The sequence below is a fragment of the Hyperolius riggenbachi genome, chromosome 5 (genome assembly GCF_040937935.1).
Source record: "Hyperolius riggenbachi isolate aHypRig1 chromosome 5, aHypRig1.pri, whole genome shotgun sequence".
NCBI classification, from domain to species: domain Eukaryota; kingdom Metazoa; phylum Chordata; class Amphibia; order Anura; family Hyperoliidae; genus Hyperolius; species Hyperolius riggenbachi.
In genome coordinates this window covers 360,893,950-360,920,060 of record NC_090650.1, presented here as the reverse complement: position 1 = coordinate 360,920,060, position 26,111 = coordinate 360,893,950, and the positions used below count along the sequence as shown (strand labels likewise).

General features: G+C 42.5%; 1 protein-coding gene across 1 annotated transcript in view; it reads left to right on the top strand.

The window, feature by feature from the left end:
* TRPA1 (transient receptor potential cation channel subfamily A member 1) overlaps positions 1-26,111 on the top strand; it is a 209,880-nt gene that overhangs the window by 139,893 nt on the left and 43,876 nt on the right. Inside the window, exons 16-19 of the mRNA XM_068234825.1 lie at positions 11,809-11,975; positions 17,948-18,038; positions 18,146-18,205; positions 22,241-22,342. Of these exons, the coding sequence (XP_068090926.1) occupies positions 11,809-11,975; positions 17,948-18,038; positions 18,146-18,205; positions 22,241-22,342 (420 nt within the window). The remainder of the gene's footprint in view (positions 1-11,808; positions 11,976-17,947; positions 18,039-18,145; positions 18,206-22,240; positions 22,343-26,111) is intronic.

Below are 26,111 nucleotides of genomic sequence, written 5' to 3'. Positions count from 1 at the left end.
GATACATGTATGCTTGTATATGAAATTGATCTATATACTATACTATATACTAATATATATATATATATATATATATATATATATATATATATATATATATATATATATATATATATATACATATATACCTACATATCCTTTCAGTCCCCCCTTTGGTCATTTCTTCCAAAGGAAGAAGATGACCATACTAAAGCCAATACCTAGAACAGGCAGAGCTAGCATCATAGTGGGCAAAATTTTGGTCGAAGTCTCCTAATGGTCAAAACACGAATAGCTATTTGGTAAAGTACTCCTTCCAAAGAACATTTCTCTTTCCTGATGTGATCTAGTAAAGATCTTATGCGGACTACATGTGAGGGTACACTCATGTGTATAACTTAGCCTGCTCCAGGGATATTTCTCTTAGATCAATATAAGAAGCTTTCTTATCTCAGCACTTACTCCAAGAGAAACTTCCATCTGCTCTATTTTAGAAAAGGCTTTTCTAAATACTAGGCCTTAGGTAGGCCAAGGTCAGAAACCCATATGGTAGCAACTAACTCATACATAAGGTGGCTATATTTGGGAGAGGGTGGTCTTGACTCTACAATTTAGTTCACAAACCGTTTGTGAGGCATGGCAGACCACTCATCCTCCATCAGCCACTGTACTCCAAGCTATCTCTGCATCCTTTACTCAAAGTCACACACTCCTGTTAACCCAGGGGGTGGACACCAACCCAACTACACTCATACTCAGGTCTCAATGCCCAGAGTACAGAGGCTGAGATCAGAAATACAGGAGTACTGCCAGAACTCACCAAACAAATCAAAACCGTAGCTACAGGCCTCAGTCCAGGACATATCTGTGAGAGGGAATACAGATCACAGCAGAAGTCTAGGGAACAAGGCTGCATGAGACCATCAACATCTCTGGCCTTCCAATTATCCCATATTAAATATACCAATCTGGTTGCTCAAGGCAACTGTGTTGCTGTGAAATTGTAGTCCATCACACCAATCATACTGACCAAAGCCTGTTATGCTTGCTTCAGACAAACAGATACAACTCTGATTCAACAAGGGAAGGGAATGTTAACTAATTGACTTTTTACCACCGTAATGGTAAATATCTATACAGACACACTACAAATCAAAGCAGAAAAAGATGTAACTAATAGCAACCGCTGCCAAAGATACTCTTTCAAGGTCAGGACTAACAGGACAACTGTAATGATGGCTACCTTCAGATTTAACCATACTAGAAGGACTCTGCTAATCACACATATGGACACTCACCAACTATATTCACAATCAGGATAGGACACAACACAATAGCAACATGAACCCTTCGCAAAATGATTATGGCCAGATTAAATCTACTAATGACCAAGGTATCAAAAAGTAGGAGACTTGTTCCCTGAAAATCGCCCACTGAGATCAGGCCTGCTGAATTATATGTGTAGTAACACATATGAGTATGTATGTATATATATATATATATATATATTTTACTGTCTGATAAATATACAATTTTATAGTTATCTGGGTTGAAGAAAGATATGTGTACATAAAGTTTAACCAAAAACAAAGCACCACACCGGCCCATTTCACTGCTGATCCAGAGGAAGGCAAAAACCCTTATAGGGCATAGTGTAATTAGCCCCAGAAAGGGAAAAATTCCTTCCCGACTCCAAAATGGCAATCAGAAAAAATCCCTGGATAATCAGCACTTGGCCTTATTTAGTAATTGAGATAAAAAAAATATCAGCTCATTACATATCAACCCATTATCTAACTTACAAAAACCCTAATCCTAATCTTTACTTAAAGAATGATATAGCAAAATAAAGGCTTTTTACTATTCAGAAAGCATTAACCCATAATGTGACTTCCAACTAACTCTCCATCTAGAATATCCTTAATATCGTAGCCCACCCCTCTAGTACTGAACCAATAAAAGTTATTTTTAGATAAACCAAGGTTTTCCCCATAGTCACTATTAATAGCTTTCCTACAAGCCCAATACACATAAGAATGTCCCACAATCCATACAATCTTCCTGGGTCTGAGATCCAGATCTTGTTCCATTCTTCAACAGATGACACAAGCAACCTTGAAACTTTTATCAGAGCACGCGTTACTGTCCACCAGATGAATAGTCTCTTTTTTTCTTGGGATTCAGGACTTAGTCGAACTATTTCACCCGATACAGTGGATCCAGTAGGAAATCCTTCTGTAAAGATAGCCTCAGGATAGCCTCTGGTCAGACTCCCACTGGATGGATTACCTCCGGATGGACCCTGGTCAGGCAGTCAGCTCTTATCCTCCTCAGGATAGATGTCTGGCAAGTTGTTTCTGAAAGAATAGAGAAAAATGTGCGAGTATCATGTTTTTCTTAAAAATCCAATAAGTCATTTATTTTTCCTAGTACTTGTAATACTAATATGATTCATACTCTCCACCATGAACTTCAAAACACACTTAGCGGATCTTTCTATGATCCTAACGGATCTCTCGCAATACCCCGTTCGCATGACGTCGTGTCGCTGTACCCGTGTGAGTATGTGACTCCATACATGGCAGAGAGGATAAATTCCCAATGAATTTTTACACCATAATGAATTCCCATTTTTCCATTACAAGTCACACTCTCATTCCATCATACCTTCCACAATCATACCAAACCTTAAATAGTGATGTATTTAAAGAACTTAGGTGGCCCTAGTGCGATATCTACCTCACTACCCCTTCTTACTACACCACTACATGAAATGACATGACACAGATCACTAGGCCTGGACAGGGCTGGACATGTGTATAGACAACAAACTAACATGACCATTCCATATACCTCCTTTCCCCCATTTGACCATACATTAAAGTTATTTTAATGTCTGGTCAGAGTTAGTAAGCTATAAGGCATACTATGAGCAGGGTCCCAGTACAGCGGAACAGTGGCCAGCACTGTCTCCCTGTAATAGGGTTGGGTCCCCTTTCAGATTTTAAGTTACAGACATACAAAGAACATCTATAGTGTCATTTTCCCCATAGTGCGCTTAAGGTACTACAGCTATGGTTGTCCCCGAGACACACTTCTATAGGCACATATACAAAGAACAGCACTACAGAGACTAGGCTAAGGCCTCCTTACTAAACAGACACTGAACTACAGATCAAGCAGAACTGAAATTAAAATCCTGTCAGAGGTAAAGCTTCTAACCAGCACACTATAAAACAGTGCATTTTTTTCTCTCTAGAGTCTTCAGAACAGTGAAAAATCTATAGTATGACAACATCAAATAACTCTACAGTTTGTCAAAAAGTTCAAGCAAACTAAAATAAACTATTTTCCTAAGGATAAAAAAAGTACTTATTTTCCTATGCTGCGTGCAAGGATTTTGGGCTTACAAAAAAACATATATTCTCACTAAAACCACGAGTGACTTAGAGTCAGAGCCTTAAACAACTCTCTGCTAATATATGTCATTAATTACATACATGCAAAGATGTTGTGTCACCCGGAGAGGAGATATTAATTTAAAGGAGATGGATTTATTAACAGGAAGAGGGGTTATTAAGGTCAAAACCCCACTATTGGAAAGGAATTCCCATAATCTAAAGGGTGATATGAAATAAACAGCAATCGTGACCCAGAACTACACATGCGATCTTAATTGACCTAAAACTGTATACCTGTCCTGACTATTTAATATGTCCTCAATGTTTTCCATACATTTTCCCAAATGAATATGGCTTTCACAGTTTCACAATATCCACTAAAATATAAGTACAAACAGTATACAATGCATTATTTTTTTTCAATAGTTGCATGGCATTTAGAAATATTGAAGTTACAATAACTGTGCTTTATCAGTGTGGCTTGGAGGAGGAGCAGTTTTCTTATCAACCTCTAGATGGCGAAGAGGCTGAGAAAATTTCTTCAACTGGTTGACCAGGCCAGTGAAGAATTAAATCAGACACCACTTAGTTACAAGAGCTAGTAACATTTCAAATGAGTTGCAAACAACATTAAATGCCTTTTCTGCTGCGATTTATAAAAAATACAGCCTACCAACTATGATACAATATTCAAGAAGGATTTATCCATGGAAACCTATTGAGTAAATCATTTGAATCTATATGCTTCAAAGTTACAAGCTATATAAATTCTGTTCAAATATGAACATTATTCTAACAAACTTATGGCCAACTACCATGCCATGGGGAAATGATTTAACTCTACTCACTTGTATAAGTCTGGGTGACAAATGCCATTAGTTAATTAATCCACTTTAAATCAAGGGAATTATGGTTGTACTAAAAACTCAATTCACTTTACACTATTAAACTAAGGTAACACGGTGACGTAGCAGCCAGTGCTCTCGCCTTGCAATGTTATTCAAATCTCTGCCTGGTCAACATCTGCCAGGAGTCCGCATGTCCTCCCCGTATCTGCATGGGTTTCCCCCAGGCACTCAGCTTCCTCACCCAAAAAAACACAGACAAATCTATTCTGTAATATGAGAAACTTCATTCACATACATATAGACCTGGGTGACAGTTGGTATCAGTGAAATCTAATTTTAATCTAAGGACACTAAGTTTCAGGAGAAAAATCATTCTCAAAAAAACTTCCTATACTAGACTTTTGGACTTATTTAAAGACTGCCACGTGTGTAGTGAACACAGAAGCAGGTATATTAAGGAATGATAGGGACAAAACTTTATTAAACTCTAACATCTAACTAAGAGAAACCTAAGATGTTGTTTAGATAAATATGACAATTAAATTACATCTTAAAACATTTCCCAAAAGGAATATATATATATAAATTATTCACTGTTCCAAATACTCCAATAATCCAACACATAGGATTCCTTTCTACTCCTATATACGTATATAAGGGAAGCACGGTGATGTAGTGGCTAGCTCTCTCGCCTTGCAGCGCTGGGTCCCTGGCTCGAATCCCAGCCAGGGCACTATCTGCAAAGAGCCTGTATGCTCTCTCCGTGCCTGCATGGGTCTCCTCCGGGCACTCCGGTTTCCTCCCACAAAAAAAAATATATATATATATGTATATTACATGTATACGTGTATACAGATATATTGTATTATTCAGAAAGCCTTTTACATGCATTTTTTTTCTCTCTCTGCTTTAGTAGTGAGGAATTACAAAGTAGTACGTTAGTTCCTCTTTTTTCCTGGCAGAAGAAAAAAAACCCACAAGCAGATGTTTTGTGCAGCCACCCGGAAACACCAATTAAAGAAAAAAAATGAATCCTTTGTCACAGACCCAAACCTATCTCGATACAATTTAACTCTTTTATTTCTAACTATTAAGAATACATCCGTATATATGCAGAAATCATTATTAACAGAGAAAAGGAGTTAAAAATACTACTATTTCAGAAGAGGAACCCACACAGATGTTGGCGGGTTTAGATTAGATCACTTAAAAATGACATGTCCTCATTTTAATCCTTTCAAGCTTAACGGGGAATTTTAACACTTTTTATTAAACCAACTTAAGTATTTCTGACTATTTCAAAATTACATCTGCATTTAGCTAAAAAATCATTACCCATAACTCTTCAGTATCTGTCTAATTAAAATACCTAATTTAAAGAAGTAATCTCCTAATGAGAAAGAAGAAAATCTATTTTATGAGGCACCTATACCCATAGTTTCAACACATACTTTCACAGGTGCCCAGTGACGTAACTAAGGAGCTGCGGGCCCTGGTGTAGGTTTTACATTAGGGCCCCCCCAAGAACTCTATACATAGCAATTGATACAGGGCGCCAAAATTTGTCAAAGTACAGTGTCAGAGATACAAGAAGGGGATTGGAAACAATGTGTTAAGGATTGTTACTATTCAAAGCATCTATAGAAGTGATTATTACCACTACAGGACCAATAGAGAGCTAATACTGTGATAGAGGGTGGACCCTTCAGGGCCCTTGTGAACCAAAGGCCTCGGTGTGGCCACTACCTCTGTACCCCTACTGTTACGTCCCTGCGGGTATCACCTTTCTATAGTACATATCACAAGCATGTACTCAATACAATCTCTCAATTTACACACATATGTGTCAGTTTGCACACAATACATATGAATACATTATGATACATGTTATTCTATAACTATACCCTAATTTACAGGAATTAATTACATTACTGTATTTCGGAAATGTTCTCTTACAAAAAAGCTTATATTAAATGACCCATGGATAATTCAGATAATTTCTGACGGTCAATGTACAAATCTCAGTATAACCAGATATTTGTTAAATATGGCATCTGAAACCAGGTTTGTACGTACATAGAATTTATACTGTAGATTTTGATAAGTGACCGCTCTCATCCGAATTTCATGAGTGTCTTCAATATTAATTTTACTAATCATCTTTCAGAAATCTTCAGAAAATACAGTAATGATCTTATAACACTTTATATAATACTCTATCATCGCTGGCGCAACCAGACGGAGAACAGACATAAAACACACATTACTAGTCAAGATTAACACACAAACAAGACAGACTTGGACATATATAATTCTAATCACCGTTAGACATAGTTCTTTAACCAATTGTATATGGATTGAACTATTATTCCTTTCTCCCCCCCAAGGGAATGACAGCCCAAGACTAATATAATATATTATATTCTACCCAAAAATGAACAAAATATTTTTCTTCCAGATATTCTGGCAACACAAAGGTTCATAAATTTCATCTATATTAGGGATTGGGATAGGAAACATTTTGACAATATTTTGACCCATTGATCTAATTCCAGTTTTATACTGCAATTTATTGGCCCTCTATTAAATCTATGTATCAACTACAAATATAAGATATTGCCGTACCAATAGACAATTCTTAGCTAGATAAATAATAATTTATATATTTTTAAAATTTATCAACACTATTTTTTATCAATAACTACTATTTATCAATGATTCTATCTATAATTCCCATCTCATGAGAACAAAACAAACTTTGTCTAGGGATTTTATCTTTCTACAACCTCACTAAACCCAAACTGTTTCTCAGAATTTAATAACTTTTTTCTTAACCTTACTAATAAAACAGATTATTAGTTACAAAACAAACGCAGACAAATAATCTAAAACATCTGAATCTTATCTGACATTATAAAAACCTTACAAAAATAAACTGTAATAAACCCATTCAAAACCTAAGAAGAACTACAAATACCCAGAAATCCATACCATATGGTGTCCTGTTCATTTCCCAAATGAACTCTATTTTCTTGCCAAAAGAAAATGTATTGAAGTTGATCAGACTTCAAATTTGCTAGATTTTTCCCAAAAAATCTATATTTCCCTTAGACCTACTAAGAGAAGTGTAATAGACTTACCAAAAGTCTACCTTTTCCCTAATTTTTTTTTTAAACTAAGGCCTTCTAAAAACCTTATAATCTATATAATTAAATTATACTATCAAAAAACACAAACTCCAACACCGGATTCGTTTTGGTATCAACAGAAATTTCACATAAATAATATAGACACCTCTCTCTTTAAAAAAATAAAAAGAGAAATATAGTCATATTACTTACGTGATTTCTTGAAGAAGACCATCCCGGACGAGCCCCCAGCTGAAAGGAGTCGTATCTATTTAAGTTCATGTCAGATATCAGATGCTTTAGATTACTTCATTTCCTGGCGTCAGGACATAAAGAGGTTAACAGAACACACACACACACAGGAGCTGTGAGCACAAATTATGCTGATTCTTTACTACCGTTGCTTTCCTTATATCCTACTCAATACAGTATTTTGTTCATGCGCAGTATATCATCATACAGGGGCGTAACTAGAAATCACTGGGCCCCCCTGCGAATATTTGGATGGGCCCCCCCCCCCCCCATAGGTGCCAAATAATCGTAATGGGGCAGCGTTTCACTGTAAATTAATTGTAAAGTGGGCAGCATTTTACCAGACAATCGTAATGTGGGCCAGAAAATCGTAATGTGGGCAGAGTTCACCAGAAAGTCGTAATGTGGGCCTTTAGAAAATCATAATGTGGGCAGAGTTCACCAGAAAATCGTAATGTGGGCACCAGTCACCAGAAAATTGTAACGTGGACAGCATTCACCAGACAATCGTAATGTGGGCAGCGTTCACCAGAAAATCATAATGTGGGCAGAGTTCACCAGAAAATCATAATGTGGGCAGAGTTCACCAGAAAATCGTAACGTGAGCAGCAGTCACCAGAAAATTGTAACGTGGACAGCATTCACCAGACAATCGTAATGTGGGCAGCGTTCACCAGAATATCGTAATGTGGGACAGAAAATCGTAATGTGGGCAGAGTTCACCAGAAAATCGCAATGTGGGCAGCAGTCACCAGAAAATCGCCATGTGGGCACCAGTCACCAGAAAATCGCAATGTGGGCATCAGTCACCAGAAAATCCTAATGTGGGCAGCAGTCACCAGAAAATCGCAATGTGGGCAGCAGTCACCAGAAAATCGCAATGTGGGCAGCAGTCACCAGAAAATCCTAATGTGGGCAGCATACACCAGAAAATCGTAATGTGGGCAGCAGACACCAGAAAATCGCAATGTGGGCAGCAGACACCTGAAAATCGTAATGTGGGCAGCAGACACCAGAAAATCGTAATGTGGGCAGCAGACACCTGAAAATCGTAATGTGGGCAGCAGACACCTGAAAATCGTAATGTGGGCAGCAGACACCTGAAAATCGTAATGTGGGCAGCAGGCACCTGAAAATCGTAATGTGGGCAGCAGACACCTGAAAATCGCAATGTGGGCAGCAGACACCTGAAAATCGTAATGTGGGCAGCAGACACCTGAAAATCGTAATGTGGGCAGCAGACACCTGAAAATCGCAATGTGGGCAGCAGTGACCAGAAAATCGCAATGTGGGCAGCAGTGACCAGAAAATCGTAATGTGGGCAGCAGACACCTGAAAATCGTAATGTGGGCAGCAGGCACCTGAAAATCGTAATGTGGGCAGCAGTCACCAGAAAATCGTAATGTGGGCAGCAGACACCTGAAAATCGTAATGTGGGCAGCAGGCACCTGAAAATCACAATGTGGGCAGCAGACACCTGAAAATCGTAATGTGGGCAGCAGACACCTGAAAATCGTAATGTGGGCAGCAGACACCTGAAAATCGTAATGTGGGCAGCAGACACCTGAAAATCGTAATGTGGGCAGCAGTCACCTGAAAATCGTAATGTGGGCAGCAGGCACCAGAAAATCGTAATGTGGGCAGCAGACACCTGAAAATCGTAATGTGGGCAGCAGAAACCTGAAAATCGTAATGTGGGCAGCAGACACCTGAAAATCGTAATGTGGGCAGCAGACACCTGAAAATCGTAATGTGGGCAGCAGGCACCTGAAAATCGTAATGTGGGCAGCAGTCACCAGAAAATCGTAATGTGGGCAGCAGTCACCAGAAAATCGTAATGTGGGCAGCAGACACCTGAAAATCGTAATGTGGGCAGCAGGCACCTGAAAATCGTAATGTGGGCAGCAGACACCTGAAAATCGTAATGTGGGCAGCAGGCACCTGAAAATCGTAATGTGGGCAGCAGACACCTGAAAATCGCAATGTGGGCAGCAGACACCTGAAAATCGTAATGTGGGCAGCAGACACCTGAAAATCGTAATGTGGGCAGCAGACACCTGAAAATCGTAATGTGGGCAGCAGACACCTGAAAATCGTAATGTGGGCAGCAGACACCTGAAAATCGCAATGTGGGCAGCAGTGACCAGAAAATCATAATGTGGGCAGCAGACACCTGAAAATCGTAATGTGGGCAGCAGACACCTGAAAATCGTAATGTGGGCAGCAGTCACCAGAAAATCGTAATGTGGGCAGCAGACACCTGAAAATCGTAATGTGGGCAGCAGGCACCTGAAAATCCCCCTCCAGCTAGTCAATGTGTGTGGGCAGCGGGCAGCGGGCAGCAGCGGGATACATACCTTCTTCCTTGCGTTCCATCGCCGCCTTCTCGCTCTAGCGGCTGACGTCACTTCCGCTTCCGGAACGCAAGGAAGAAGGTATGTATCCCGCCGCCGCTGCCCGCTGCCCACTGCCCACACACATTGACTAGCTGGAGGGGAGCGCAGAGGGGAGAGCCCCGAGGTGAGGGAGAGGGGGGAACTTCCCCTCTCCCCGCCGACTGTGGGCAAGGCTTTCCCCTCATGCTGCCACCCCTCCAGCCCCCAAAAAATGGCCCCGACTGGGCCCCAGGGGGGGGGGCCGGGCCCCCCCCGCGGGCGCAGGCGCTGCAGGGCCTATTGCTACGCCCCTGTCATCATATGTCATCATAATTACAGAAAGTCATGTGATTTAGAAGAATTAACACAGTTCAATGATCACGGGGAAAACATGTTATTTATGACATTCCAGGTGTCCCCATTTGGGGTATTTATGGGTTTTGCCCAGAGAGAAGAATTTGGCTATTCTCTACCTCATGCAGCCAGCTCTTCCTGCACAGATGTGTGTGGGTGGCTGATTGTTCTATAGACACATTAATATCACACTGAATAGATACATGAGGCACAGACTTAGATACATGTATGCTTGTATATGAAATTGATCTATATACTATACTATATACTACTATATATATATATATATACCTACATATCCTTTCACTGGGAATAGGGAAGAAAGGATAAGTCGGGCCCTCCTCCTTCCCATGGCTGAGTCCCAGTGTGGCCACAGCTCCCCCTTCATCACCTATACGAGGGGAACCTATACCTAGCTACCCAATACTGGCTGCACCTAAGCCTAGCTACCTATTCTGGGTGCACCTATACCTAGCTACCTATACTGAAGGCAACCTTACCTAGCTACTTATACTGAAGGCACCTATACCTAGCTACCTTTACTGAAGGCACCTATACCTAGCTACCTATACTTAAGGCACCTATACCTAGCTACCTATACTGGGAGCACCTATAGCTATCTATCTATACTGGGGGCACCTACAGGCAGCTGGCTACCTATACTGGGGGACTTATGCCTGGCTAAACTATACTGGGGGAACAAATAGCTAGCTACCTATACTGGGGGACGCCTAAAGCTTGCTACCTATACTGGGGACACCTATGCCCGGCTACTTATACTGGGGGCACCCATACCTGACTACCTATACTGAGGGCGTAGTATGGGTTCGCGAGTCCACGGGAGGGGCTAAGATGTAAACTGGCCCACATGCTGGGTACACACAATTCGATTTCACGCTTGATCGGCGAGATAGATTATTTCCGCCATGTTCAATCAGGTTTCGATCGATACAGCCGTAGATTTTGCATACTTAACATGAGAAAATCGATGGCTGTATAGATCAAGACCCGATCGAACATGTCGGAAATAATTGATTGACCACACACACACACACTCACACTTTTTCCCACTCAACTCAGCACAGTCCTAGAAAGTTTTCCAGACTTCAATCAATACCCACTTTGTGATGCTATTTTCTCTGGAGGGGTTATCATCTTGAAACACCGACACATGATATGGCTGCACAATAGTGCATATCATGGAACCCCAACACCCTGTTATGCCATGTCTTGTTCTGGGCAACGGAGCCACTTTTTCTCTAACTTTCTTTGCACTGCACTCAATAAAACTGCCCCATAATATGAAACATGATAAGATACTAATCACTGACAGTTTGCTGTAAATAATATGACATGATTTTCAACAGGTTGTTATAGGTAACTGCACTTTGTATATCATCATTGTACAGCCTTACTGAAGAAGCTTGACATAGTGAAACAGTATGCTAACTGTACTAATTCTCCATTTAAGAACACAGCTCTTCACGTGGCATCCAGGGAAGGACATGCCAAAGCAGTCAGTCTGTTGCTGGAAATAGGGGCGGCCGTCACTTTAAATACAAATGAGGCATCTTTCATTCATGAGGCCATACGTGCTGGGAGAAAGGAAGTTGTGTTTGCTGCAATTCAGAGTGACAGGTAAGCAGACCAGAAGACTATCTAGTTATCATCAATACTGTAATTATTGTGCACTTGTACAGCACTTAAACACTCTCTACAGTTCTCTACGAAGACTATCGAACAAGTCGCATCACTTATCAATCATGAGGAAAAAATTATTTTTCTACTTAGTGCTGTGGGAGGAAACTGCAGCATGCGGAAGAGGTCTGCATCAACATTGGCAGAATGTAACAATCACCATATAGATCGGTTTCTTGGTTTGAACTTACATCTCATACTCTACTGCTGCAAGGCCGGTATGCTTACCAAAGTGGTATGAAACTGAAATTTCATCTATGGCCTAAAGCATTAAATACAACAACAAAAAATGAACAGAAAAAAAAAATGGTTTCCACGTTACTGGAAGGGTTAAAACTAGGGATGGGACGACGAATTCGGCGAATCCACGAATTTCTCGAATATTAGGAAATATTCGAGATTCGTGGATTCGAATCCCGACGCCATTTTCCGCTCGCCGAATCCTCCGAATCCCGACGCTGCATCGCCGCGCATCCGCCGCTTCCCCCACTCGCAAGTGTCCTCCTCCCGCTCCCCGCAGCCTCCTCCGCTCGCCCGCCGCATAAATCAGAAGCAGCAGCCTCTCACCTCCAGCGTGGAGCCCGGAGCGGCAGACCTCCTGCACACTTCCTTATTCCCCCTAGTGACTGGCTCTTACTACGTCATCAGTAAGAGCCGGTCAGGCGGCCACTAGGGGGAACTAGGAAGTGAAGTCTGCTGCACTGCACTCCACGCTGGAGGTGAGAGGCTGCTTCTGCTTATTTATGCAGGGGGGCGAGCGGAGGAGGCTACGGGGAGCGGGAGGAGGAGGATATGACCCAGCTACCTACTGCAGTGTAGGTAAGGTAGCCCACCCAGCCTGCTAACTACACTGATCCCCCCAGCCTGCTACCTACACTGAGCCCCCCAGCCTGCTACCTATACTGAGCCCCCCAGCCTGCTACCTATACTGATTCCTCCAGCCTGCTACCTATACTGAGCCCCACAGCCTGTTACCTACACTGAGCCCCCCAGCCTGCTAACTACACTGATCCCCCCAGCCTGCTACCTACACTGAGCCCCCCAGCCTGCTACCTATACTGATCCCCCCAGCCTGCTACCTATACTGATCCCCCCAGCCTGCTACCTATACTGATCCCCCCAGCCTGCTACCTATACTGATTCCTCCAGCCTGCTACCTATACTGAGCCCCACAGCCTGTTACCTACACTGAGCCCCCCAGCCTGCTACCTATACTGAGCCCCCCAGCCTGCTACCTATACTGAGCCCCCCAGCCTGCTACCTATACTGAGCCCCCCAGCCTGCTACCTATACTGATCCCCCCAGCCTGCTACCTATACTGAGCCCCCCAGCCTGTTACCTACACTGATCCCCCCAGCCTGCTACCTATACTGAGCCCCCCAGCTTGCTACCTATACTGATCCCCCCAGCCTGTTAACTACACTGAGCCCCCCAGCCTGCTACCTATACTGAGCCCCCCAGCCTGCTACCTATACTGATCCCCCCAGCCTGTTACCTACACTGAGCCCCCCAGCCTGCTACCTATACTGAGCCCCCCAGCCTGCTACCTATACTGATCCCCCCAGCCTGCTACCTATACTGATCCCCCCATAGCCTGCTACCTATACTGAGCCCCCCAGCCTGCTACCTATACTGTGCCCCCCAGCCTGCTACCTATACTGATCCCCCCAGCCTGCTACCTATACTGAGCCCCCCAGCCTGTTACCTACACTGAGCCCCCCAGCCTGCTACCTATACTGAGCCCCCCAGCCTGCTACCTATACTGAGCCCCCCAGCCTGCTACCTATACTGATCCCCCCAGCCTGCTACCTATACTGATCCCCCCAGCCTGCTACCTATACTGAGCCCCCCAGCCTGCTACCTATTCTGAGCCCCCATAGCCTGCTACCTATACTGAGCTCCCCATAGCCTGCTACCTATACTGATCCCCCCATAGCCTGCTACCTATACTGGATCCCCCCCATAGCCTGCTACCTATACTGAAGCACCCCATAGCGTGCTACCTATACTGAAGCCCCCCATAGCCTGCTACCTATACTGAAGCCCCCCATAGCCTGCTACCTATACTGAAGCCCCCCATACCCTGCTGCCTATACTGAAGGCCCCTATACCCTGCTGCCTATACTGAAGGCCCCTATACCCTGCTGCTTATACTGAAGCCCCCTATATCCTGCTGCCTATACTGAAGGCCCCTATACCCTGCTGCCTATACTGAAGGCCCCTATACCCTGCTGCCTATACTGAAGGCCCCTATACCCTGCGGCCTATACTGAAGGCCCCTATACCCTGCTGCTTATACTGAAGCCCCCTATATCCTGCTGCCTATACTGAAGGCCCCTATACCCTGCTGCCTATACTGAAGGCCCCTATACCCTGCTGCCTATACTGAAGGCCCCTATACCCTGCGGCCTATACTGAAGGCCCCTATACCCTGCTGCCTACACTGAAGGCCACTATACCCTGCTGCCTATACTGAAGGCCACTATACCCTGCTGCCTATAATGAAGGCCACTATACCCTGCAACCTATAGTGAAGGCCCCTATACCTTGATAGCTATACTGAAGACACCTTTACCTTGCTACCTATACTGCGGGCACCTATGCCTGGGTACCTGTACTGCGGGCAACTATACCATGGATCGCACAATTCTTATGTGCAGGATTCGTTAGATTCGGGATTCGAAAGGTTCGAGATATTCGAGAACCTTTCTAGATTCGGATCCGGAATCGGATTCGAAGAAATTGTGGATTCGTCCCATCCCTAGTTAAAACTGAAACTTTCACTTCACTCAGAAGCTTATCAGATTGCCTTTACAGTACCAACATTTTCAGATTGACTTAAAGAGAACCCGAGGTGGGGTTCTGACAATGCAATCCACATACAGAGGCTGGGTCTATCTATACTGCCCAGCCTCTGTTGCTATTTCAATCCCCCCTAAGCCCCCCCTGCGCTCTGCTATCCCCCATAAATCACAGCCGTGCTGCCAACACGCAGTGTGTCACAGCGGGCTGTGTTTACCTCTGTACTGTCAGTCTGCCACTCCCCCCGCCTCCTGCTTTGCTCCAGGCCCCCGCCCGCATCCCTTCCCTCCCTGCTGATTGGAGGGAAGGGACGCGGGCGGGACCGGAGCTATGCAGGAGGCGGGGAGAGCACGCAGAGTGACAGTACAGATGTAAACACAGCCCGCACAGCACAGTTGTGATTTATGGGGAATTGCAGAGCGCAGGGGGAACTTAGGGGGGATTGAAATAGCAACAGAGGCTGAGCAGTATAGGCAGACCCAGCCTCTGTACGTGGATTGCATTGTCAGAACCCCGCCTCTGTTTCTTTTTAAGTTATACTTAGCTATGTAAAAAAAAGCAGATTGGCTTCTGCTGTATCTCTACTTGCTTAGAAATTACTTAATTACAAGACAATCTGATAATTTGCCCTTCAACCAGCAATGTTATCCACATTAGCTTTAGTAAAGTGTAAATATGTTTTCCAGCGACATAATGTGTTCCATCCAATTCACTATTTCTCCTAAGTTTTCTCCTAGGTGATATTTTTACATTATAAATTAAATTCCTTTTAATCAACCAAAAAAAAAAAATCCTCCAGCAAGCAAAAAAATACTCCAAATTATTTTAACGACACTTTTTCACCTACTTTTTTTTGTACTTTTTTAATTTCAGAATGCAAAACTTATTTTAAACAGAAGATGAAAATGTATCTCCTAGGAGAAAATGTATGAAAAAAATGAATTGGATCAGGCCTAATATCAGTATTTTACTGTTTTCTGTGGTCCTGTTTTCCCGCATTCCCGACTGTAATTAGCGCTATCGCGGGCCGCAACGCGTGCAAAAATACGCGTTGCCGCATTACGCACGCATAGATATGTGTCAACGCGTATTTTTTGTACGCGTTGCGGCCCACAATAGCGCTAATTGCAGTCGGGAATGCGGAAAAAGCTACCCGTGGCCAGTCCTGACGGGCCTGTCGGCAAAAACGAAACTAGCTGGCAGCGGGGGTCCAGAGGGTTAGTGAGTAGCTGCGAGGGCACAGGACTGCTGCAGGGGGCTGGTAGAAGCCCCAGGTGAGTAAAACTCATTTTTTTTCTGACTTAAGGTTCACTTAAGAGCTAAAATATAACTGTTTTTGAGTTTTATACCACTTTAACCACCATTATGTCTACAGTGCTGCTATAAAATATAGATTATATAAAAAGATTCACAATTAGTGTACATATTACAGACTGACATTTATTGAACAAAATAGTAATGTATGGCCAACCCTAGGTAAGGGCCCGTTTCCACTAGAGCGAATCCGCATGCGTTGTCTGCATGCGGATTCGCATAACCAATACAAGTGGGTAGCCCTATTTCCACTTGTCAGTTTTTTCCTGCGTTTTTCTGTGCAGGATTTTTCTGCACGGTAGAGCCTGCAGAATTCGCCTGCGTGTGGAATGCAAGCGATTCGTAGGCTATGTATTTGATAGGGAAAACGCACGTGCGTTTTCTGCCGCGATTTCGCATGCAAATTCGCATGAAAACTAATGTAAATTGAACCAGGCAGTGACATGGTTAAATTCGCATATACCCTGCCTATGCGAAATCGCGGCAAAAAACGCACGCGGAATCGCATCCGCATGCGATTTCGTCAGCGGTGGAATCCTGGTGAATCGCACCGCACTAGTGGAAACGAGCCCTAAAGAAGGTTCATTATTTTAATGAATACAATAACTAAATTGCTAAACACTGGGTCTGGAAAATGGCATTTAGTGCCTCAGCATTTCATGGACCTCCAGTTACTGTCAGACATTACACTAGAAATAGAAAAAGCATCTGTCTGACCAAACACACCGGCAGCTCAGGGATTGTGGTCAATGTCTTGCTGCCATTATCCAGCAGCTGTACCACTCTGGTATTCTATTTACCGGTACGTGTGATGCTATACATCCCCATATCAATAGACAGTAAAGAGGAGCATGTGCTCTCTCTGAAGATAGTAGCCTTATTTCTATTTATTAGATTTAGTATTTAAAAAATATTTATTTTTTTCATAAGGACATTTTTTATTTTTTATTTTACAGTAGTGTAAACTGATTATTAGTCAGCAAAGAGATTTGTAATGTGAAACTTCTTCAGATGACCCTAATAAAAATGGCCAATAATTAAAAAAATGTAATTTAGTGCAGAATAAAGAAAATAAGTCAACAAATGTACTGCAAACCCCAAGTCAGTTTCTGTGGAAATGGGGTATAATTCTAAAGCACTAAAAGGGAAACAGCAAATTGGGGCTTCCGTAAGGGGCAGAAACGTGGGTGCCGCCCAATAAAAATAATGGCAGCACTGGGAAATTTGGGAGCCCGCTTGTGTCCCCTATTTGTAGTCATAATTTTTCATATTTTGCATTGCGAACAACCCCGTCACAAGTTATTTATCGGGCTCCACGGTGCCCAGTTTCACAGTATTGTTGTTATTTATTAAGGTGCCTATGGCCGGCACTTGAAAGGTTAAGGTTATCCATGGGATAAGGTAAAAGTTACCCATGTGGGGGGATGAGTGATAAAGGTTAGACATGTGTAGGGTGTGGTTAAAGTTGGGCATGTGAGGGGGTTAAGGCTAGGTGTCTGGAGGGAGGTGGTTATGATTAGGTATGATAGAGGGAGGGTTTGCTTGAGAATAGGATTAGGTTTTGCTGTAGTAAAATATCGGTACATTTTACATATATTTTAGTAATGGAAAATACCACTGTAAAACAGTAGAATATGGGTAAAACTCGATTTTATGCACGCCCTGAAAAGACACAAAAGAAAAAATGAATGCTAGACAAAAATTGTTAATTTTCTTAAACTCTAATTATAAATAAGTGTTTGCTAATAAGGTAAGACATCAACTTCTGACCACCATTTTTCTTCTTCCCTCTGCAGGTGGGAGGAGGCACTTGTAACATTTTCACACACGTCTGAATACCAATGTCCTATACTTGAGATGGTATCTCATCTTCCAGAAGGGTTTAAGGCAAGATTTCATAAAAAATAACAGAGCACTCCATAAACTACAATAGGAATAATATCTGTCATTTATAGTTTACTATGATAGTAATTGTTATTTCACTTGCCTTTCAGAATTTGTTGGATAGATGCAAGACTGAATCGCCTGGAGATCGGAAGAGTTCAGATTTCTATGTGAGTGACTTAATGGGCCAGATTTACTATACAGGAGCAAATCCAAAACCTATGCAAAACAACAATCACAGTTCCACTAATTAAAAATAGACATGCACATGTAGGAAATGTGTGTATCCATAGCCCGCAATGGCAGACCCATAGCTCCTACAATGACTCCCAGCTATGCTGCCCGCAATTAGGGAAGGTTGAAAATGCTTATTTCCAATTTCCGCAAATGCCAATTTTTGTGTTCCATTTTGTGATTTGCGATTATCCATTTTTCCGACTTTCGAGGAGTATTTTATGAGTCATATTTTTTTTGCATCAGAGAATGCGAAAAATAGAAAAAAAATCGGAAAAACGCAAATTAGGAAAACGGAAAAACAGAAAATCTTAAAGTCTTTTGATTGTTCTAAAATTACCGCGGTGATCTGATTTTTGCAAAGAAAGTCTGCATTTTCTGATTGGTCCATTGCTTCCAAGTTCTGTGATTGGGGTAAAATTCCCATTTCCGTTTTCCAAATTCCGATCAGAAATGCTGATTTCCATTCAGGAATCCATAAATTGCAATTCCGTGGAATCCGGATTAGCATCACTACCCGCAGTGATTACAGCGCTTGCCAGTCTGCCATGCAGGGTAATTTTGTAAATATTTTTTCTGCCATTTTTCAGGGAAAAAGTTGTGTAACATCCCTGAAACTTTATTTTTTTTAAAAGTGTGTCTTTGCCAAGCCTTATCAATTTATCCCCACCGCCTCCGCCATGTAGGCTGGCCAGTAAGGTGGAAGCAGTGAGCATAAGGCTCTGCTATCTAAATACCAGCCATCGTGGTTCTTTACACTGGCGATATCTTTCAAATGTTGTAGGTGGCAAAGCCTCCCCGTTTATAAGGCACCATGTCCCAGTGATAAGGAGCAGTGATGAGCGAAAACGCCAATATTCTTTGTGCATTCATTTTCACAAAAATAATGTTAAATTCGACTTTTGAGTGAAAATTCCATCGAAAATAATTTTGTATTAAGTTTGTGGTGTTTTTTGCATTTTCCACAGTAAAAAAAAACATTTTTTTTGCTTCTTTTTTGCGGTAAAAATAATGATTTTCTGTGTTTTTGTGGTAAAAATATTTTTACTTTGCATTTTCCCATTTTTTTTACCATATTTCGCCAAATGTACGAAAATGTTCTTGAAACCAAAAATGCCATTTTCAATGCAAAAATGACTTTGGTGAAAATTTGCAAGCAACACCGATAAGGGGCTCATTGTCACTTCCATGTACCCCTTCAGAAGAAGAAGTGAGGGAGGGTGTATAGGTAGATTATCCACCCCCACCCAGTTAAAGTAATTAAAAGATACAATTTATGACACCCTATCAATTTACCATAAAGTGTTACAAATTAAAAAGCACCCATACAGTAAAAAATAAAATGTAAAGCCAAAGTTAATCCTGGCCGCAACATCCCTGCCAGTGTTTATCCCCACGCAATATGAACCATAAAGCAGGCTTAACCTATCAAAACTTTTTCTTTATTTTATAACAACTTTTCCAGTACAGAGAAGTGGCAGTGGAAGACAGCGTCAGCCCAGATCCTGTTCTGTTTTCCATTCATTAGTATTAGAGTGTCCGAACATCCTAACACAAGTGACTGGAAGACAGGAATGCAATAGAGCCAAGTGAAAGCCACTGTCAATATGCAAAAACATTCAGCTCTAAAGAAGCTTCCTCTGTGTTAAAGTGTATATAAAGAGAACATTTTAGAAGGGGAGACCTGCTTTATTGTACATATTTCAGTTGGGAGAATGAGAATGATGTTGCTGCCACAGTTTAGTAAGGCTTTGATAAAATAAGCAAATCTCATTTTAGAACTCAGAATCCATCTCTATTTTCCAAAAATATTTTCACTATCAGCATTTCTTTCCTTTAGTATTTATCTGTATAATTCTATGTTGTCATCTACAATTATTCTATCTTGATCTGTACTTTTTTGTCTTTATTTGCGTTTTTCGTTCTTCATCTCTATTTCTTTTGTCTTCATCTGTTATCTTCTATTCTGCCTCTGTCCCTCCTCTCTCTTGCCTGAAGACCACCTCTCAATATACGCACGTGATGCACCAACACAATGACCAGCCCCTTTAACATCTGGATATTTTAATCTTCAGCCTCGGTTTCACTTTGGCCTATTCATCTGAACTGATGCAAATCATCAATGAGAAATTCAGAAAGTCCCAAGGCTAAATTTAATCCAGGTCCATTGAAGCTTGTTGGATTTTCCCACTAAGCAACACTATTTTTCCATTGATATACAGTATTGATGTTTATCTGAAAATTCAAGTAAGCCTCTCTGAACCAGACAAGTCAGCCTATGGAGAACCCTGGTAGGAAATTGAAATATCCTGACACTGAATCTCCCAGTCATTGTTACAGAAAGATTCAGTAGAACATAGATGGTGTTGTGGTGGTCTGCAAGCATGATAAAAGATAGACAGAAGAATACAGATGAAGACAGACAAAATCATGAATAATCAAAAATATAGATAAAACAGTATAGCATTGATGAAAACAGAAAAATACAGATGAAGACAGGGGAATTACAGATCACAAGGCAGGCATATGCAGGTCTAGGGGATTACAAATTAATACAGCTGTAGAAAAGATTTCATAGAAAATAGATCAAGATTACAGTAAGAAAACATGCACTTTTACCATTCATTTCAACAGAACTGACCAAGGCTGCATATGCAGTGATTTTAATATTGTAACACCTGCAGTAATGGCGGCTGCGGACACTCAGGGTGTTTCCGCAGCCGCCTTGCCTTCATGTTCAGGGACCTTCCCGTGCCTCTGGTGTCTAGTACGCCGAGGACGGGTCTGTCGTTTGCACATAGAGTTGCCGTATCACGCGGGCGCGTGCAGAGACAGGACCTTTATGCAGGGAGGAGGCGCGTCAGCTGACCGGCCGGTCTGCTGACATCACAGGAGACTCACGGCGCTCCGGATTGGTTGATTGTTGTGGGCGTGGCGGTGGGGTCTCCTCTGCTTCATAAGCCTTCTCTGTTCACTCGCAACTTGTCTGCTGTTGCGAATACTTATGTGCTAGCGCTCAGACCTTAGATAGTATCCGGTGTGCTTTGATCTGGGAGGAAACCAGGGATTTCACACAAGATATTGTAAACTGTTATTGATATTCTGTGTATGACTCTTGTTACCCTCTAACTCTGCTCTTGCTTATCATTCCTGTACATCTGCCCATCTGACTCTGTTGCTGAACCCTGCCTGATATCTTACTATTCTCTTGCCTATCGAATCTGTACTGTGCCTGCTCGCTCGCTACTGATCTTAGCCTGTCTGACCTCTCTACTCACCAGTGAGCCCTTGTCACTGGTGAGGTGCTCTACTGATAGTACCCACCAGCTCCTCTGGTGAGGTGAAGCCAAACTATCAGTTATTGTGTCCTGATAGTACCCACCAGCTCCTCTGGTGAGGTTAAGCCAAACTATCAGTTACTGTGTTCTAATTGTACCCACCAGCTCCTCTGGTGAGGTTAAGCCAAACTATCAGTTACTGTGTTCTAATTGTACCCACCAGCTCCTCTGGTGAGGTTAAGCCTAACTAATCAGTTACACTGTTCTATAGTACCTACTAGCTCCTCTGGTGAGGTTTAGCTAAACTATTCTGTTACTGTTGCACCAAGCACTACATACCTCGTTGCTTACCAGCTATACGTATTATTGGTGATACTGCAGATCACCACATAATCAGCTATAACGTCTGTATTATTGGTGATTCTGCAGATCACACATAATCAGACATCTGTGTTGCTACACCATTCTTTACAAATATGCAGACGTTGCAGGAAACTGCAGTTCCTGCCCATCGTAGCTGCTTACTTGGTGGTCAGGATGTGCTTCCTGTTGTGGTGATGCAGCGGCACTAAACCGAGAGACTGCAAATTGCAATCCCTTGGTTAAGTAAATCAGCCCTGTGTTTTAGTCATCACTGTCCATGCACTCATGGCTTGCAATGTTTAAATCTGATTTAATATTTTTTTTTACCAGATTGAATACAACTTCCGGTATTTACAATGTCCCCTAAGCTTCAAGAAGGCAAAAGAAAAAGAAAAGAGCAATCATGTTTATGAGCCACTGACCACATTAAATGTAAGACAATAATATAATGCATTATATCTTATTATAATACAAAGTAAAATAGTAAGGACTGATTGTGATGCCCATATTCATAGATTTTAAGGAACTTCATAGAAAGCCCCAAAGCTAAATATAATACTTACAGATGGCGCTCAAAAAATTTGAATATCCTGCAAAAGTCTATCAACTTAAAAGGCGAAACTAATATATGAAATGGACTCATTACATGCAAAAAGAGATATTTCAGGCCTTTATTTGTTATAATGTTGAAGATTATGGCTAACAGCTTATGAAAACCCCCAAATCAAAATCTCGAACCATTAGAATATTGTGAAAATTTCAATATTCTCGGCTCAAGGTGTCAGACTCCATTCAGCTAATTACAGGTAGTCTCCGATTTACGAACGCCAGACTTACGAATGACCCACCGATACGAATGGCCGCCGATCCGCCACCATGACGTCACGCAACCGGGGACTACCTCTTCTACTGCCGTTTTTTAAAGCAGAGTAGGCGCAGCAGAAGGCAGATAGGGAACATCTCACCTGTTTCACGGTGGTGTAAGGTAACAGCGTGCTGCCCGGAAGCTGCGCAGCCCATTCTCTCTCTTCGTTCACTGTCCCTCCGGCGGCTTCACATGCGTTGCATAATGACGCAATCAGGAAAAGCCCCCTAGTGGCGGGCACTTCCTGATGTGTTATTATGCGACGCATGAGAAGCCATTGGGGGGGACAGTGAACAAAGAGAGAGGAGCTTCCGTGCAGCACGCTGGGACCTTACACCACCATGGAACAGGTGAGATGTCCCCTATCTGCCTTCCGCTGCGCTTACTTTGCTTAAAGAATGGGGGCAAAGGTGGCTGGCACAGCGTCATGACTTAAGGACGGATTCAGGTTAAGAACGAACCGACAGTCCCTATCTCGTTTGTTAACCGAGGACTACCTGTAATCCAAAACACCTGCAAAAGGTTCCTGTTTCACATATTAGTTTCACCTTTAAGGTGAATCACTGATATAAATAGAGTTTTGCACACTATTCTAATTTTTGGAGTTTAACCTGTAATAATAATAATTCAGTGGCGTAGCTAGAGATTATGGGACCCCATAGAAAAACTTTCATGGCGCCCTCAGATGTAGGCACTCAAGCATTGCCACCTGCCCCTACCCTATGTAAATGAGTTAATGGGGAAATTTACATTTCCATGCAATCAACACTGCATATAGTTCTTGGGCACTGAGACAAAGAGGGTGGAGAATTACAAGAGAGTTAATGGTGAATACGTTAAACACCACCTGGGCCCCCTGAGCTCCGGGGCCCCATATGGCTGCTATGGCTATTGCTACGCCCCTGAACGTACTGTCTGTCATTCCTATTATCATAGTCTGTAACCTTATTGTGCAGGGCTGCCTAATATGTTGGCACTATATAAATCCTAGAAATAATAATTCATAGAAGCTTTTTAAACACTGCTACCTTAATGAATCAACTGCTTAGAAGCCTATTCTGGTATATACATATACAAACACACACACATGCACGCACACACACACACACACACACACACACACACACACACACACACACACACACACACACACACACACACACACACACACACACACACACACACACACACACACACACACACACACACACACACACACACACACACACACACACACACACACACACACACACACACACACACACACACACCATACACAACACACACCATACGCACATACACACACACACACTATATATACACACACACACACACTATATATACACACACACACACTATATATACACACACACACACACACACGTACGTACACATACACACACACACACATGCATGCACGCACGCACGTACACACACACACTATATACACACACACACACACACGTACGTACACACACACACACACACACACACACACACACACACACACACACACACACACACACACACACACACACACACACACACACACACACACACACACACATTATACGCATGTTGTCAACCCTAACACTATAGGTAGCCATACATCAAGCAACTTGGTGGCCGATCGACCATCTCATTAGATTATTAAAATAGAATCGGCTGAAAATCGGTGCCGCCAAGTGCATTCCCGACCATCAATGCGACTAATTTCAGTCCTAAAATTGGACCCTTAGTCAATCACGCATGCTGCAAGATGTTGGGCCCACTTGCTCAATCAGATGTGCAGCGATAACGGCGTGCGATTTTGGGATGATCAACAAATGCGACAAAACCCTCGCTGCTGTCCCTCCCTAATGTTAAGTGTCGTTGTTGTTCCTGGTGCCCAGTGCATGTTATACATTACCTGGTCATGGCCTCCGCTTGTCCTCCACTGCTCCGGGTGCACTCCACTGTCCATACACGCACGCCCCAGTGGTAGCCTAGTAAGGGCGGGTGTTTGACATCAGATGTCACACACACGGCCACGCTACTAGGCAACCATGTGGCGTCCATGTATGGAGAATCCAAGAAGCAGCGGGGGACAAGCAGAGGTCACTGACAAGTAATGTATAACATGCACTGGGTACTGGGGGGGACACCTAATATTAGGGGGATAGCATTGGAGCGGCTAGCCGGTCAGATGCAGCATCACAACGCCGATTTCTGATCGATTTCAGCATAAAATTAATCGGAAATCTGCCTGTGGTGTACGGACAGCTAACAGATCTCTCTCTATTCAGATTTGATTAAGAGAGAGATTTGTCGCCTGGTCGAATCTGCCCATCATCGCGAGGTGTATAGCCACCTTATCCCTCCCTGTTCAAATATGCTTAACATTGTTTGTAACTCAAATATCTGTAAGGCCCCGTTCAGACTGCAGAACGCAGACCGCAACGCATGCGGACCGCAACGCGTACGAACGCACGCCATCCGCGTTCGTATGCGTTGCGTGGCTGATCCCATCACTGAAAAGTGAATGGGACAGCCATGCGTTTTTACAAAAAATGCGTGCAGCATGCGTTTCCGGACCGCACAGGTCCGGAACGCATGCAGTGTGAACATCAGACATTGCACTCTATGCAATGTCTGATGTCGTGCGTGTCGGCCACCTGCACGCGTTTCCAAAACGCGGCTGGAAACGCGTGCAGTGTGAACGGGGCCTTACATGAGAAGAAAATATTCTTGCATTTTTGTTCTCATCTGTCATATCTTGTATTTATCTGCAGAGGTTATTGAAAATATAATATAGTCATATAATATAGTCACATGTGCTGTTTTACGATGACAAGAGCCATTTGTTGATGTGAATTTAATCCTTCTTTAGTGTAGATGATAAATGAGATACAAGTAATTTTAACTCGTATGTAGATTTCATGCAAATTGTATACAATTTTATGGAAATAGGAGACCCACACCAGCACAAGTGGGAATGGGCCCTAAGTCTAACTGCTACTAAAATGCAGTGGGGCTAAAATAATGAGATCATAAATATGAAGTTATGATATCATAGGTATATTGTAAAGCCCACTTTTGGGCAAAAATCTAAATCAGACAGCCAATGCATTTCTTTTGCATGTGCTGTAGTGGTATGCAGGCTGCTCCCCTCCCTGGCAAAAAGATAGACATTACTTGCTGCTGACAGTAAACAAACAAAAAACCTACAATATTGCACATACATACCTATGAAAGTTTACAGTAAGTTAGCTTACCAGTACATTCTTGAAATGTTGGAAGTAACTTAAAGAGGAACTCCAGTGAAAATAATGTAATAAAAAAGTGCTTAATTTTTAC